We start from the raw sequence: 17,065 nt of genomic DNA on the forward strand, positions 1-17,065 counted from the left end.
TGGACACAGGCAGACAGTGTTCGTTGGTAATGAGGATCACCCTGTGGCTAAACATGCCTTGGTGCACGGCCAGCACATCTTGGCACAGTGTTACACCGTCCGGGTTATCTGGATACTTCCTACTAACACCAACCTATCAGAACTCCAGAGATGGGAGCTTGCCCTTCAATATATCCTCTCTTCCCATTACCCACCAGGCCTCAACCTCCGCTAATTTCAAGTTGCCACCACTCATACCTCACCTGTCATTCAAAAACATCTTTGCCTCTGTACTTCCGCCTCGACTGACATCTCTGCCCAAACTCTTTGCCTTTACATATGTCTGCTTGTGTCTGTATATGTTCGGATGGATATATGTGTGTGTGCGAGTGTATACCTGTCCTTTTTTCCCCCTAAGGTAAGTCTTTCCACTCCCGGGATTGGAATGACTCCTTACCCTCTCCCTTAAAACCCACATCCTTTCGTCTTTCCCTCTCCTTTCCTCTTTCCTGATGAAGAAACCGTTGGTTGCGAAAGCTTGAATTTTGTGTGTGTGTTTGTGTCTCTATCAACATACCAACGCTTTTGTTTGGTAAGTTAAATCATCTTTGTTTTTAGATATATTTTTCCCACGTGGAATGTTTCCCTCTATTTGTTACAAAAAGGTACAGCCAAACTTTCAGGAAACATTCCTCACACACAAATAAAGAAAAGATGTTATGTGGACATGTGTCCGGAAATGCTTAATTTCCATGTTAGAGCTCATTTTAGTTTCGTCAGTATGTACTGTACTTCCTCGATTCACCGCCAGTTGGCCCAATTGAAGGAAGGTAATGTTGACTTCCGTGCTTGTGTTGACATGTGACTCATTGCTCTACAGTACTAGCATCAAGCACATCAGTACGTAGCGTCAACAGGTTAGTGTTCATCACAAACGTGGTTTTGCAGTCAGTGCAATGTTTACAGATGCGGAGTTGGCAAATACCCATTTGATGTATGGATTAGCACGGGGCAATAGCCGTGGTGCGGTATGTTTGTATTGAGACAGATTTCCAGAATGAAGGTGTCCCGACAGGAAGACATTCGAAGCAATTGATCGGCATCTTAGGGAGCACGGAACATTCCACCCTATGATTCACGACTGGGGAAGACCTAGAACGACGAGGACACCTGCAATGGACGAGGCAATTCTTCCTGCAGTTGACAATAACCCTAATGTCAGCGTCACAGAAGTTGCTGCTGTACAAGGTAACGTTGACCATGTCACTGTATGGAGAGTGCTACGGGAGAACCAGTTGTTTCCATACCATGTACAGCGTGTGCAGGCACTATCAGCAGCTGATTGGCCTCCATGGATACACTTCTGCGAATGGTACATCCAACAATGTGTCAATCCTCATTTCAGTGCAAATGTTCTCTTTACGGATGAGGCTTCATTCCAACGTGATAAAATTGTAAATTTTCACAATCAACATGTGTGGGCTGACGAGAATCCACACGCAATTGTGCAATCACGTCATCAACACAGATTTTCTGTGAATGTTTGGGCAGGCATTGTTGGTGAGGTCTTGATTGGGCCCCATGTTCTTCCACCTACGCTCAATGGAGCACATTATCATGATTTCATACGGGATACTTTACCTGTGCTGCTAGAACATGTGCCTTTACAAGTACGACACAACATGTGGTTCATGCACGATGGAGCTCCTGCACATGTCAGTCGAAGTGTTCGTGCACTTCTCAACAACAGATTTGGTGACCGATGGATTGGTAGAGGTGGACCAATTCCATGGCCTCCACGCTCTCCTGACCTCAACCCTCTCGACTTTCATTTATGGGGGCATTTGAAAGCTCTTGTCTACACAACCCCGATACCAAATGTAGAGACTCTTCGTGCTCGTATTGTGGACGGCTGTGATACAATACGCCATTCTCCAGGGCTGCATCAGCACATCAGGGATTCCATGCGACGGAGGGTGGATGCATGTATCCTCGCTAATGGAGGTCATTTTGAACATTTCCTGTAACAAATTGTTTGAAGTCACACTGGTACGTTCTGTTGCTGTGTGTTTCCAGTCCATGATTAATGTGATTTGAAGAGAAGTAATAAAATGAGCTCAAACATGGAAAGTAAGCGTTTCCAGACACATGTCCACATAACATATTTTCTTTCTTTGTGTGTGAGGAATGTTTCCTGAAAGTTTGGCCATACCTTTTTGTAACACCCTGTATATAAGTACAATATAACTTCTGCACAATTTCAGTGCAGTAATGCGTTCATTGTAAATATGTGTGTGTGTGTGTGTAAGTACAATGTAACTTCTGCACCATTTCAATGCAGTAATTTGTTCATGGTAAATAAGTGTTATAGTAGTTGAATTACAAGTTTATTACCTTATAAATAAATAAAAAACTTTATTTTAAATTCAGTGCATTAGTATTTGTAAAGTGACTCTTTCATATAGTGTTCATTAAAAAAATGACGATCATTCCACTTGCAACCTGTGGAATGGTACATCAGCTTATTGGCTTTAGTTGTAAATATTTGTCATGTATTATTGTTTTCCTGACATGTTCCACATCCTGGAGGACCTTCTCACTATGGATCAAATGGAGTGAAAGTAAATCTAATCTTATCTAATTAATAAAGTTCCAGATGCATAAAAAGCTGAGGTAGAACTAGCATGTGCATGACTTAACAAAAAAGCCAGTTCTTCATGACCTGTTTTGATCTTAAGACAGGACTGCTGCATACTTTCTCTCAGTCCTGTCCTGCAGCTTAATTTTTTGGGATCATGCAGCTAACGTCTAAGAAATATTTATTCTACAAAAGTATACAATAAGAATATTGTGTAAATCTGATAACCGAACACCTTGCAGAATCCTGAAGGGGCTACATATAGTCCCCAATAGTATTTTGGGTTAATGACAAAAGCAAATTTAGCAGGAATAGTGCAGTTTCATATACAGAGTGGACCCCTAACCAGGAATCAGAATGCTGCAAAAGTTTATAATAGGTTGCAATTAGACATTCAACAGGATTTTAAAAAATTCCCAGAAATTCAAGGTCAAAGTAAAAGAATGCTTTGCTGGCCACCTATGTCTACAATTTTACACAACATTTGGATTCAGGACTGTAAATTCTGCATAACTATCTGCTTGGCTAAGTAGTAATATGTTTGCCTACCATGCAGCAGACCCAGTTTTGATTCCCGGCAAGGTTGGAAATTTTCTCTGCTCTTGGACTGGGTGTCGTGTTGTCCTCATTGGCATTTCATCATTACCGACATGCAAGTCACTCAATGTGGCATTGCCTGAAATAAGACTTGCAACTTGGAGGCAGAGCTTCCCTGGTTGGGACCTCCTGGCCATCAATACTACATGATCATTTCATTTCTGCATAATTCTAATGTTCGTATTAAACTGATCTTGACTTTGCCTGTATACAGGCAGCTGATAGTGGTTTGTTTACTGATATGCAAATAGTTTGTTTGAAGTACTAGACAAAAACGGCTGCTGAATAGTGTAAAAGAAGGAGTAGTGGTTTTCCTGAAAGCAGCTATTTTCACTTAATATATGACACATACAACAACAATATGGAGAGGATGAACTGCTGCTCACAATACAGAGAAGAGGGCACTAATTGTCCCTGTATTCAAGAAAGCAAGTAAGAAGGATTGCAGAAGCTACAGGGGAGTCACACTGATACCACACTGTGCCAGGGTATATGAAAAGATCCTGGACAGCAGAATCTGAACAAGGCAAAGAGAGAAACAGTATGGCTTCACATCTGAGAGGTCAACTGTTGACCTCAAATTTGTTGTGAGACAGTTTCAGGATCACCAATATAAATCTGGGGAAGACCACATGATTGCCTTTCTTGATGTAGAAAAGGCATTTGATAATGTCTGTAGAAGAAATGTCTGGGAAGCCCTAGAAAAGAAGAGAGTGGAAAAAGAGACAATAAACAGAGTGGAGGAGATGTACTGTAGAAGCCTGAGCTGTGTGAAAGGGGGAAATGAAAGGACGGATTGGTTCCAGCAAACAAGTGGTGTGACAGAGGGCAATGCATTGTTACATCTCCTCTTCACTGTGGCCTTGAATGAGATATTGACTAAGGTGGCAGAAAAAACTGGAGAACTCAAAATTAAAGCAATGGTGTTCGCTGGCGAGTACCAAAAGTAATCCACTAAACATCAGTTACCCAATGAGTCACACAAATCTAAAGGCTGCAAATCCAACAAAATATTTAGGGATTACAATTACAAATAACTTAAGTTGGAATGATCACGCAGGTAATGTTGTGAGTAAAGCAAACCAAAGACTACAGTTTATTGGCAGAACACTGAGATAATGCCACAGGTCTACTAAAGAGACTACCTACACTATGCTTATACACCCTCTTCTGGAATACTGTTGTGCAGTGTGGGATTTGCATTAGATAGGATCGATGGAGGACACTGAAAAAGTTCAGAGTAGGGTAGCTCGTTTTGTACTATTGCAAAACAGGAGAGAAAGCACCGTGGATATGACTGAATTGCGGTGGCACTCATTTTCATTGTGGCAGGATCTTCTCATGAAATTTCAGTCACCAATTTCCTCCTCAGAGTGTGAAGATATTTTGTTCACGCCCACCTACATAGGGAGAAACGACCACCAAATACAATAAGAGAAATCAGAGCTCACTCTGAAAGATTAAAAAGCTTGTTTTTCCGCATGCTGCTCAAGAGTGGAACAGTAGAGAAGTAACTTGAAGTAGGTTTCATGGACCCTCTGCCAGGCACTTAATTGTGAATTGCAAAGTAATAATGTAGATCTAAGTATAGATGTAGATGATCTGGGGAAAACAGGGAGGAGGAGACTCAGGTACAGCTGGACACTTTTAAATAAACTGTGAGAGAGTGTGGGGGAAAATTTAATGCAAACAAATGTGAGATCCTGATTACAACTAGAAATAAACATGGACTAACTAGTGGAATAAAGATTGGAGGTGAACAACTGAAGATAGTGGAAAGTCTTAAGTACTCTGAAAGCATGACAGATAAAATGGAAGAAATGAGACAGAGATCAGTGAACATGACAGACAGGCAGAAGCATTCCTGCAAAACTAACCAGGAGCCTGGTTTGAAACAAAGACATGCTATACAGAAGTTACTACATCCCAATATTGACCTATGCATATGAGACAGGGCACTGAAGAAAAAAGTGTATGCAGATTACAGGCATGTGAAATGGAGTTCTTCAGAAGTAGGATAGAAGCAACAAGTTGAGAAAGGATGAGTAGTGGAAGGATAAGGGAAACAGTGAAAGAGGAACCCTTGCAGAGCAGGACGGAAACTTCAATGCTAAGATGATACGGACACTTAAAGAGAATGGAAAACACAGGGATTCCCAAGAAGATACACAAAACGAAGATGCAAAGAAAATGACCAAGAGGAAAACCAAAGTATAAGTGGCTGAAAGGTGTGGTTCACTGCATTGAAAAAAAGAGGCAAGGCCTGGACCAGAGTAAATGCTCAAAGACAGGAGGAAAGCAGGCTTATGTTCATAATGACCCAGCCTGGGGCTGGCAACTGTTCATGATGATGAAAAATGCGGGTGCTGAGTTGTAGACAGGTACAATGAAAAAGAATGCTAAAATATTTGAGGTTTTTGGCAGAGTCCTTCTGGAGAACAAAAAGGCATGTATGTGTTAGAAGTAATTGCACATGTAAAAAGTATCTAGAATTAATTCCCACAGTTGTCAGTGTAGATTTAGTGAGGAATGGCTACTTCTGTCTGTTCATTTATAACCTGACTAATTTTACATTCTTGTAGGCTCTCCTTCAAGATGTGATTTTTGCAGTTTGATATGTGAATGAATTAGAACAGGTGTAGATTTGAGAAAAATATTTGAGAATAATATGGTGTAGATCTATTTCAGGCAATATTGTTCATTTTTTGTCACAGTACTCACCATTAGAAAGTTTATGCTAAATAAAACCGCTTAATTGAGGAGGAAAATTAGGTAACAAACAAGAACTAATCTAGCTTAAATCTGAGACAAGGAAAAATAATCATGTAGAAATGCATATGTACATAATCTATATTCCTTATATTATCTGCTTTCAATAAATTTGAAGACAGAGCAATTGGTTTAAATAATACAATCATACAAAACACTCACAAATTATTAAGGTTAAAATAAATCAAATAATGAGTATAAAAATGTTCAGAGTAGGAGAATTTATGCTCCTATAATCTTGGGATAGTCCATAAAAGTCGTCACTTTTCATTTGATGACTGCAGCCACAATAAAAAGCCATTCAAGTCTTATCAACATTGCACCCAAAGCAAGTCAATATCAAATTAAAGTCGTGCAGCTGAACAAAATATGTAGCATCAGATGCAAGCTGGTCCCATTGTCCAGGTTTCTCAGGAATATCTTCACAGATGGAATGTCAGATTCAGATCTTTATTTGTAGCATTATGAGGTGTCACCATAACTGGTACCTAATCACATTATGTTTTTGCAGGACTGGCTGCTATTTCTCCTTCTTCTGGACTGACAACTTCCAGCAACTTCTGCACACCAATTGCAAAATTTTCTGCAAATGAAAGAAAGTAACATTTTTAAAATGTGATACTGAAATAAGAGGCAAGTAACCAAATTTACTATTGTCTCACATTTTAAAACAAGGATTGTTGTCAACACTATCCTGTATCACCTTCTGGGAAAGATAAAATTAATTTTCATTCCTTTTTTAAAAATGTACTCATAACATTTACAGTGACTAAATGAATTCAGTCTTTGCAGTAAAAATCACTGCACACCTGGCAAATTTCATAAATGTACTGACTACCATTAATATGTCGTAGCAGCTCTAGCATGGAATTTATAGAAATTAAAATAATATGGTAGATGGAAACTGACTCCATTATAACAAAATATCACTCTACAAAGCTACCTGAGAAAATGTATTCTGAATCAGTGGAACCAAGAACTGTTGTGTGCACTCTATGCAAGGAATACCTTGTTTAATACACTCATCCAGGCATCTAATAGGATTATTTTTTTCTGATAATCCACCTGCTATATTTCTATGGATGTTTTACTGCCTCACAGTAATTATGAGATTGACCTGATTATACTTCAATAGGTTGATTACTATGTAATGAATAGCAGTGATAGAAACATGTGGATAAGTTAACTAAAAAGCTAAGTTCTTTACATGTAGGAATCTTTCTCACTGTGTTGACCTAGAGATGGGATTGCTACCTTACACTGCATATTTTCAGTTATACCTCCCCTTGTATTTTCCAGGGCAATGTAGTGTGGGCCAAAAAAGTATTTGTTCTAGAGAAACATCTAGTAAGAATATCACAAAAAGCCAATAACAGAATATTTCACTGATGCTTCTTCAGAGATCTAGTGATTCTTAGCAGTTGGTGTAAGAATTAAGGGCGAACTGTGAAATTAACAGCCATAATACTAGAGGAAAATAAATTTCTATATAGACTTTGCATACCTGTGTAGACCTCAGAACGGAATTTTATATAGTTTAACAGAATGCTGGCAGATGTTGGGCAGATTATAAATCCCCAGATATTAAAAATAAATAAATAAACAAATAAATAAAATAAATAAAAAAAATCCTGATCAGCCACTCCTCACAATGAGTTGGAGATGTAAACTGCAGTTAAAGCTAATGTTCATATTAAGCGGTTTCTAACTATACTCATATCTAGACAAGTGATGCCATTCTCTTAAACCATTAAAGTTACATACCTCTGTAGGAAACTTTTGGCAGAATGTAATTTTTAGTAGTAAAGGAGACCACTCACTGAATAGCGGAGGCAGTGAGAGGCACATACACGACATCTTGGGAAAAACATCAAACAAAATATTACAGGAAATTTCTGGAAATAGTGTAACAAATACATCCATGTTCCTCCGTCCAATAAGTAGGGAAGAACTGTTAAACAGTATAAAGTCATTAAAAAATAAATATTTAGCCGGAGTCGACGATGTGCCAGACTATATTATAAAAGTATCAGCTGAACAGATACTCGCACCACTGCTAGATATATGCAATTCTTCACTATCAAGTGGTATTTTCCCACAACAGTTAAAAACTGCAAAAGTTGTACCCCTTTACAAAAAGGGCGATCGGCAGCAGATGGTCAACTATAGGCCTGTGTCACTCCTATCAGGTTTTTCAAAAATCATTGAAAAACTAGTTCTGCTACAACTAACTGATTTCTTTAACAAAAAAAAATATGATTTCAGGATGTCAGCATGGCTTCAGGCCTCAGTGCAGTACTGAAACAGCCACTTTTAGCCTCATAAATCGTATTTTAAATTCAGTGGATAGTCACAAAAATGTTTTGGGGATTTTCCTGGATTTAACAAAAGCATTTGATCTAATAGACCATGAAATTCTCCTAAGAAAGTTAGAGTGGTATGGTGTAAGAGGCCTGCCACACGAGTGGCTGAAATCCTACCTAGAAAATCGCTCTCAGATAACAGAGGTAAAACACATGGGAAAAAACGAACTCCAAGCTTATCAATCAAAACCTTCCACATTAACCCACGGTGTACCACAAGGCTCAATTTTAGGTCCCTTTCTCTTCCTAATTTTCATAAACGACTTCCCCCTACACGTTCAACACTCCGAACCAGTGCTATTTGCAGATGACACAAGCATATTAATTGAAGGTGAAAATGAAATGGCTCTAACTTTAAATGCTAAAGTCACAAGTGAAAATGTCTCAGAGTGGTTTATGAGGAATAAATTACTGATAAACCCTCAAAAAACAGCCGTCTTACACTTCCATACACAACAAAATAAAAACCCATTAAAACCAAACATGTCAATGGAAAACCAAAGAATTAACAGTGTCACTGAAGCAAAATTTCTTGGCATCTACTTACAAGACACTCTTAAATGGAATTCCCACATCACTTCATTAAATTCTAAACTATCCAAAATGACTTATGCGATGAGGATTATATGGAACAACACAAGTCCTGAAACAGTTAGAGCAGTGTATTACGCTTGCATACACTCCCTATTAAGATATGGCATCATATTCTGGGGAAATTCTCCTCATTGCATAACCACATTCCGGAAACATAAAAAGAGTATGAGGGTAATGAAAAATGCCAACAGCCGAAAATCATGCAAACCATTCTTTAAAGAACTGGGGATTCTACCCCTACCATGTATCTATATACTAGAAGTTGTAATGTTCCTAAAAAAAGCATGCTAAACAATGGAAATGTATTTATTCAAAATAAATCTGTACATGAACACCATACAAGGGCAAATAGTGGCATACACAGACATCATTGTTATACCACACTGTGCAAGAAAGGTGTATATCACTCAGGTTCACGTTTGTTTAATAAGCTGCCAAGTAACCTAAAGGCCATAAACAAAATCCATAGCTTTAAAAAATCTGTAACATCATATCTCTTGGAAAACTGTTTTTACTCAGTAACACAGTATCTTGAAAAATAAGTTGGTTGTAACAATATAAAAATGTAATGTAACAATATAGCAATATAAAAATGTAACAATTTATAAATGTAATGTATACACCAATGTAACAGTATATTAATGTAATTTCATTTTGTCCAACATCTAAGGTATGGTATATGTACCGCAAAGATTCAGGACGTAAATAAAATAAATAAATAAATAAACAAATAAATAAATAAATAAATCTCTGCTATTCAGTGAGTGGTCTCCTTTACTCCTAAATATTTACTTCATTATGTAAATGATGTGTATGAAGTAGTAGATAAAAGCAGCAGATGAGTAGTGAAGGAGGAGCATCAAAAGGGTTCCCCCCCCCCCCCCCCTCAATGTAGCTACTTTTCTATATAAGTACCAATACCTATATTTAACAATGTGAATAGACTAGCACTAGTTCTAACTCACTGTTACTGTACTAGCATACTTAACGTAAGTAGTCTGAAATGGCAGCTACTGTCTGTTAATATTTAACTTATAACTTTCATATTCCTGAAGGCTCTTGCCGATGAAGGGATTTACAAAATAGTGTGTGTGAATGTTAATAACCAAATTAAATTCGATAAAACTGGCATTCATTAACATCAGTATATATTTATGAGATTTAGAAAATTATTTATAGTCTTCTGTACTTTCTATGTCACTGATCAATTATTTTCACCTACTTGAGCAATCCACCTACAAATAAGACGAAACATTCAAACCAATAGTTGAGTAAATTGAAACATAAAATGTGGCTGAATGGCTTATTATAACTTTGGACTTACCTGTTACAACAGACACAACAACCAAACATGAATTTTAATAATCTTTAGTTGGAAAAATAATTGAAGCATGCATAGTAATGGCGAGAAATATCGCACTATCCACTTACCACTCATAGTGTTTATTATCTTTGGTTTCCTTTCCCATGCTACAAATATGTAGTACACAGGTATGCCAGAAAGTGAGATCCCCAAACCTATAACTGAATTAAAAATATGTAATTAATTAAATGTGGCACAAAAATCAACACTTAAAATATGGACAAATGATCAAATGAGTTTCTGGGATTTGGAACTCATTTCCCTTAGTTTTGTGTATTGGGTATGAGTGCCAATTTGATGGTGTACAAGAGTTATGAGAGGATATGTCACTTATTAGGGCATGACAAAAGGTGACTGAAGGTCTAATAAAATGTTCCAATTTGCTGGTTTTCATTGTACAGGGTAGTCAAGCTGCCAATATGCCTTATGTCCAAGTAAAACATTTACAAATGACAAGTTTCCTTCTCTCTCTCCATTTCAGCTGTAAACTTGATATTAGAATGAAGACTAACAGGCTCATTGCAGAAGTTTAATCAGTGGCTCAGAAGAGAGCGATTTTATATGTGTTGATAGCATACCTACAATTATATTCTACAAGGACCACCTGAAAATGTAGTCTTAAAGAAGAGCTATTGTAAATGAGATGTTACTGTATTGTCCTACAAGAACAAAACCAAATACATGTTTAATCATCACATAATTATCTGTCTATTGCATTTGTTCATTTTTAATGCATTGCACACAGTGAAATAGGCATGTTTCTGAGCTGCCAAAGTAGTCAACCTATTATCCAGGCACCAAAGTGAAAAGCCAGTCTCAGTCTCTGGGAATAACATTCTTTCTGTGTGTGTGTGTGTGTGTGTGTGTGTGTGTGTGTGAGAGAGAGAGAGAGAGAGAGAGAGAGAGAGAGAGAGAACCTGTTATTTTGATTAGACTACATTTACAGTGTCATAAAACTGTGTAGCACACTGCCACCACATTAAAATACTGTGATTCGGCCAAGTAAGCAGTTGGCAAGCATTACCTTGAAATCAAGCATTTAATTATGTTTGAAGAGACAAAAATATTGTCCTATACATCAAACTACTGGAATCCTATCACCTAAAAAGCCACTGAATTCAACTTATGCAACAAAAATTTTAACTAGGACAGCAGATATACTCTTACTGGTGCATGGATTTTTTTAATGCTAAGGAAGATATTGTGTTTTTGTTTTGCAATTTAAATAATGAAGGTCATTATTTATTATTATTATTATTATTATTATTATTATTATTTGTTGAATACAATGAAACAAAATAAATGACATGTAATTCCTATGAGTCACTGATCTTGTGAAATATGCATGACTACAATGACAACAACTTAAATTATTAGATTTGGTAGCATGCTGGGTTAATACGTATGTTTGTCCTGCCAATGGTCACTTAAAAACTTGACTTAGACACAAGTATGTACAATATTAACATGGTTTGTGTGCTGTCACAGAATACACCACTTTTTTAATAAAAAGAACTGAATTTCACAACTTCAGCTGTTTTCTACATAAAACCTGAATTATGGTAATGGAAAACACTCATAGGAAAAGCAAAAATCACTCACTTGGCTGGATGTTATCACAGTCTGCCAAAGCAGAACTTAACAGTGGTAAAACTTCACTTTAATCACATCCCGAGCAGGTCCTGTTGCAACACAAGTGTTCCAACAAATAAATGATGTAACGCATAGTTCTCATTAACACTTCAGTCGACTGTGGAGAAGAAAACATTAGCTTTCAAACAGGAGAGAGAGAAGCCTCTAGCCACTTAGCTTTAAATCAATGAGCTGACAGGCTTGTGTGCCACTCAGAATGCTCTCTGCTCACTACTCACAGTGAACCTGCCAGACTTAGTTGTAATGAGGCATATCGATAAAATGGCATAATCCAGCAATATATCTGATGGGATACAAAAGGTGTGGGTTGAGTCCCTGTATGACACAAATATCCATACCAGAGGTGCAACCATATAAGAGAGATATGTATGGAGAGGACACACTAAAATGTGGTTCCTGAGGAATGGTAGCAACATTTTCAATAATTGCAGAGACAACAGCCTAAATGAAAACTTGATGTGGCTATGTATTAACCAACATAGCCTTGTTATGTTGGATAAAATATTCCAAATTTAAAATAATACCCAATTCGGATCTCCATGTGGGGACAACTCAGGAAGATGTAGTCATCAGAAGAAATAAAACAGAGTGAAACGCGGATTCGTTTTTTGAGTAGGTGGGTTAGAGAATTTAAGAAGAGAGACTGATAGGTTGGAATCAGACATACACTGAGTGACACAAACTCATGGGATACCTCATAATATTGTGTCAGACCTGGTGCAGTGCAGCAACTCAATGTGGCATGAACTCAACAAATCACTGGACATTCCCTGTAGAAATACTTGCCAAACACAAACATTTTCAGCCAGTGATTGGTTCATTTGGACCAGAGGACCCAGTCCACTGCATGTTAACACAACCTGCACCATTATGGAATCAAAATCAGCTTACACAGTGCCTTGTTGATAACTTGGTCCCTTGGCTTTGTGGGTCTGCACTACACACAAGTCCTACCATCAGCTCTTACCAGCTGCAATCAGGGCTCATATCTCTAGGCCACACTTTTCCAGTCATCTAGAGACCAGCCGATATGGTCATGAGCCCGGGAGAGGTTCTGCAGGTGATGTCATGCTGTTAGCAAAGGCACTTGGGTTGGTCATCAGCTGCCATAGCCCATTAACAAAGGATTTTGCCAAACTCCCTAATGGATACATTCATCATATATTCCACATTGATTTCTGTACTTATTTCAAACAGTGTTGATTGTCTGTTAGTATTGAAAACTCTCTGCAAATGCCACTGCTCTCGGATGTTGAGTGAAGGCCATCGGGCATTGAGATATACGTAGTGAGGGGCAATGTCTGAAATTTGGTATTCTTGGCACATTCTTGACATGGGTCTCAGAATATTGAATCCCCTAACAATTTCTGACATGGAATTCCCCATGCATCTAGCTCCAATTACCATTCCACATTCAAAGTCGGTTCAGTCTCATTGTACGGCCATAATCACATTGGACACCTTTTCACATGGATCACCTGAGTACAAATGAAAGGTATGCCAATGCACTGCCCTGTTACACCTTGTGTACATGATACTACTACCATCTGTATAAATGCATATTGCTATTCCATGACTTTTGTCACCTCAGTATAGTTGGAATTGGTGAAATGTGGTTTCAGGAAGATAGGACTTCTGATCAACACAGAATCATATAAGATTAATGCAAGAGTAGTTCTGATAATGAATAAATTTATCTGAATCCAGGAAAGCTACTACAAACAGCATAGTGAATACATTATCACAGCCTTATAGTTTTAAAGCCAACATCTACCACACTAGTGCAAATTTATATGCTTGCTCTGTAGATTGAAATAATATGTTATGAGATAAAAGAAATAATTCAGATATTTGAAGGAGATGGAAATTTAATTGTGAGAGGGGACTGGAATTTGGTCATAGGAAAAAGAAAAAAAAAGAGAAAAGTAGTAGAACATGGACTGGGCAAAAGGAATGAAAGGGGAAGCTGCCCGTTAGAGGTCCACACAGAGCATAATTTGAACACTGCTAGCACTTTGTTTAAGAATCATGAAATAAGTGTGTACATTTATTATATTTTATTATAAATCCAATCACAGACAACAAAATATTTTTATCAATCAGGTTATTGATTTCGGTCAACAACATCCGTCATCAGACCTGAGTAACTGCAGTATACAACACAATTCATGTCATTGTACATTTGTATATATGAAAGAGACCTGGAGACACCAGAAGATTTGGCATAGAAGACAGAAGTTTTGAAATTACATATCAAACTGCAAAACATATCCAGGGGCACATAGGAACTCTGACTATGATTTATTAGTTATGAACTGCAGATCAAAGCTGAAGAAATAGCAAAAGGGTCGGGAACTAAGAAGATGGGATCTGGGTATTTGGAAGAACCAGATGTTGTTGATAGTTTGGATGACTGTATGTGATTATTTCTTGTGGGGGTTTATAAGAGACTTTGTTTATGTGCCTCCAACAGCAATGAATGAACTGAGACTCCACATAACAGCAGCTGTGGAAGCTGTCACTCAAGACATACTTGCTGCAGTGCGGGAACAATTTGAATACCGTATCGACATATGCTTTGCATCTCAAGGGGGGCATATTGAACACATATGAGAAGGAATGAAAAAAAAAAAACCTTTTTGACTTTCCCATTCATCAAAAAACAAAATTCATTGTATATGTTGTAGCCGGCCGAAGTGGCCGTGCGGTTAAAGGCGCTGCAGTCTGGAACCGCAAGACCGCTACGGTCGCAGGTTCGAATCCTGCCTCGGGCATGGATGTTTGTGATGTCCTTAGGTTAGTTAGGTTTAACTAGTTCTAAGTTCTAGGGGACTAATGACCTCAGCAGTTGAGTCCCATAGTGCTCAGAGCCATTTTTAGCCATTGTATATGTTTATTAGTTTCAGAAATATAGACGTGCCAAATTGGATGATTCTTTTTGATAAACCCTGTATATGTCCTCCCTGAAGATGTGTCTGATGATGGGTGAAGGTTATCAACCAAAGTACTGGACAAAGAAATAAAGCTATCCAGATACATGCTCAAAAGATGATGAAATATTCTGTCCATTGAGAAAACTTTAGAAAACACTTTCAGTCAGGTTATCTGGTTGTAGATTTCAAACCTGCTCCTCTTTAATATTCCAGCTTATTTTATCTTAAACTGTACATGGATGGTTACATAAGATAGTAAATGCATAATATTCCAGAATGAATATTTTATTGTGCAGCAGAAGGTGTGGTATTATGAAACACCTACACAGATTAAAAGTGTACTGGGTTAGGAGTTCAATTCAAACATCGATTTCTCCACAGGCAATGGTCTTATTTGTTGAACATCTAGGGACAACACATAATTTAATCTATAAATGTGGTCATAAATCACACCTGGAGAGTTGAGCTGGTAAAATACGGACCATGAAATGTAGGAGTCCAGATTCAAGTCCCAGCCCATCACGGTTTTAATCTACCAGGAGATTCACAACAGTTCACATTCTTCTGCAGAGTAAAAGATTCCTTGTGGAAACAAATCTTATTTTATAGTTAAGCTATTTATTCAGGTGTGCTGGTCCAGCAAAATATACAGAATAGCTTGTGGGAAGTTTGGAAATTGTGAGCAGTGATTTGCCTGCTTTTACTGTGTATGCACATTACTGAGGATGACAATTAGACAATAACACAAAACTGCTTGTTTTTGACAATAACTATCACCTACATCATTATAATATTCTGAATAGGTCTAAATTTATGACATTATAGCTCACTTCAGTGTCTTATTCACAACAGCTTATTCAGGTATATAGGGCACACAAAATGCAAAGAACTCAGTAGCTCCGATGTTGATTTTCAAAAAAACTGTCCTCATAATATTGATCTCAGTCAGTGGTGACCATTGTCAGATCTGCAGTAAAAGTGGGAGGTGGTGGGGGAACAAATAGAAATAATGGACAATACACATATTGAAAACAACAAATTATGACATAGTGGATAGTACTATTTTCATACATGTATGTGAGTTTAACAAAATTATGAAACATATTTGTTTAAAACATATCCTGATAACACATTCAGAGTGGTGTTTTCAAGAAATATGAACAAGATCAGCTAGACACTATTGAACACAACTAAAAATATGGTGCAAACTAGGCCACAGTGCAAGCAGAGTTAAAATGTGAAATGTGCTACTCTTCACAACAAACTGGGGTACAGATGCCACAAAAATGTGTTTGTGTCATAAATTGGACAGATGTCACTACTGCACAAACATTTGACAAATATACAATTGTACAAAATTCAATTAAGTAAAAAAAATGCAATTAGGTAAAAACTATTCTGGAGATACAATGTCTCATAAGTTTCAGAGCAGTATTTGGAGTGACGATGTGTGATTCCAAAACAGTGTTCTGGTTATTGTAAATAACAAGTAATGACATACCCAGGTATCAGTCTTAAGGAACTAAAAAAGCAACTGTGTTTCTGCAGTCATACCTGGGCTATGCCAGATTCCAGTGGCTAGGCCAATAGAGAGTGCTGACCCCTTACTCCAGTCTTATGTTTGTCCACATGGCTTCTTCTCTTTGGTTGTCTTATTATTTAATGTAATATTGCTTCTAATTTATGCTGCAGGAACATTACAGTTCATAATACTTACAGTGAACCTATAGATACTTCGTAAAATCAAAATGTCACCACATTGTTATGGAAATTTTGCACTGTATAATTGAAAAAAAAAATCATTATAACTGTCACAATTGTTACATACATGAAGCTAACTGTTAAAGGAAGATGCAATTGTCCTTCAATGTTGACAGCTGTTTGAAGCGATATTTCCTTATATGTTTTATGAAAAAACCTATGGCCCTGTTACCCCCTGTGCCAAACTGACCTCACAAGTGTTTGGTAAACAATGTAACACGAGTAATAATAACAGGGTTTTCAGAATGAATTTTCATTCTGCAGTGGAGTGTGCGGTGATTTGACACTTCCTGATGGGTTAAAACTGTGTGCCAGAGTGGGATTCAAACTTGGGATCTTTGCCTTTCATGGGCAAGTGCTCTACCATGTCTCTGCAGTATCCTTTCTCCCAAGAGTAGTAGTACTGAATGGTATT

At 37.6% G+C, this 17,065-nt stretch overlaps 1 protein-coding gene across 1 annotated transcript in view; it reads right to left on the reverse strand.

The window, feature by feature from the left end:
- Positions 1 to 6,054: 6,054 nt before the first annotated feature.
- Positions 6,055 to 17,065, reverse strand: part of LOC126237060 (large neutral amino acids transporter small subunit 1) — a 355,654-nt gene continuing 344,643 nt past the window's right edge. Inside the window, exons 7-8 of the mRNA XM_049946846.1 lie at positions 10,372 to 10,464; positions 6,055 to 6,566 (exon numbers count right to left, since the gene is read on the reverse strand). Coding sequence (XP_049802803.1) covers positions 6,481 to 6,566; positions 10,372 to 10,464 — 179 coding nt within the window. The 3' untranslated portion in view covers positions 6,055 to 6,480. The remainder of the gene's footprint in view (positions 6,567 to 10,371; positions 10,465 to 17,065) is intronic.

The sequence above is a fragment of the Schistocerca nitens genome, chromosome 2 (genome assembly GCF_023898315.1).
Source record: "Schistocerca nitens isolate TAMUIC-IGC-003100 chromosome 2, iqSchNite1.1, whole genome shotgun sequence".
Lineage (NCBI taxonomy): Eukaryota > Metazoa > Arthropoda > Insecta > Orthoptera > Acrididae > Schistocerca > Schistocerca nitens.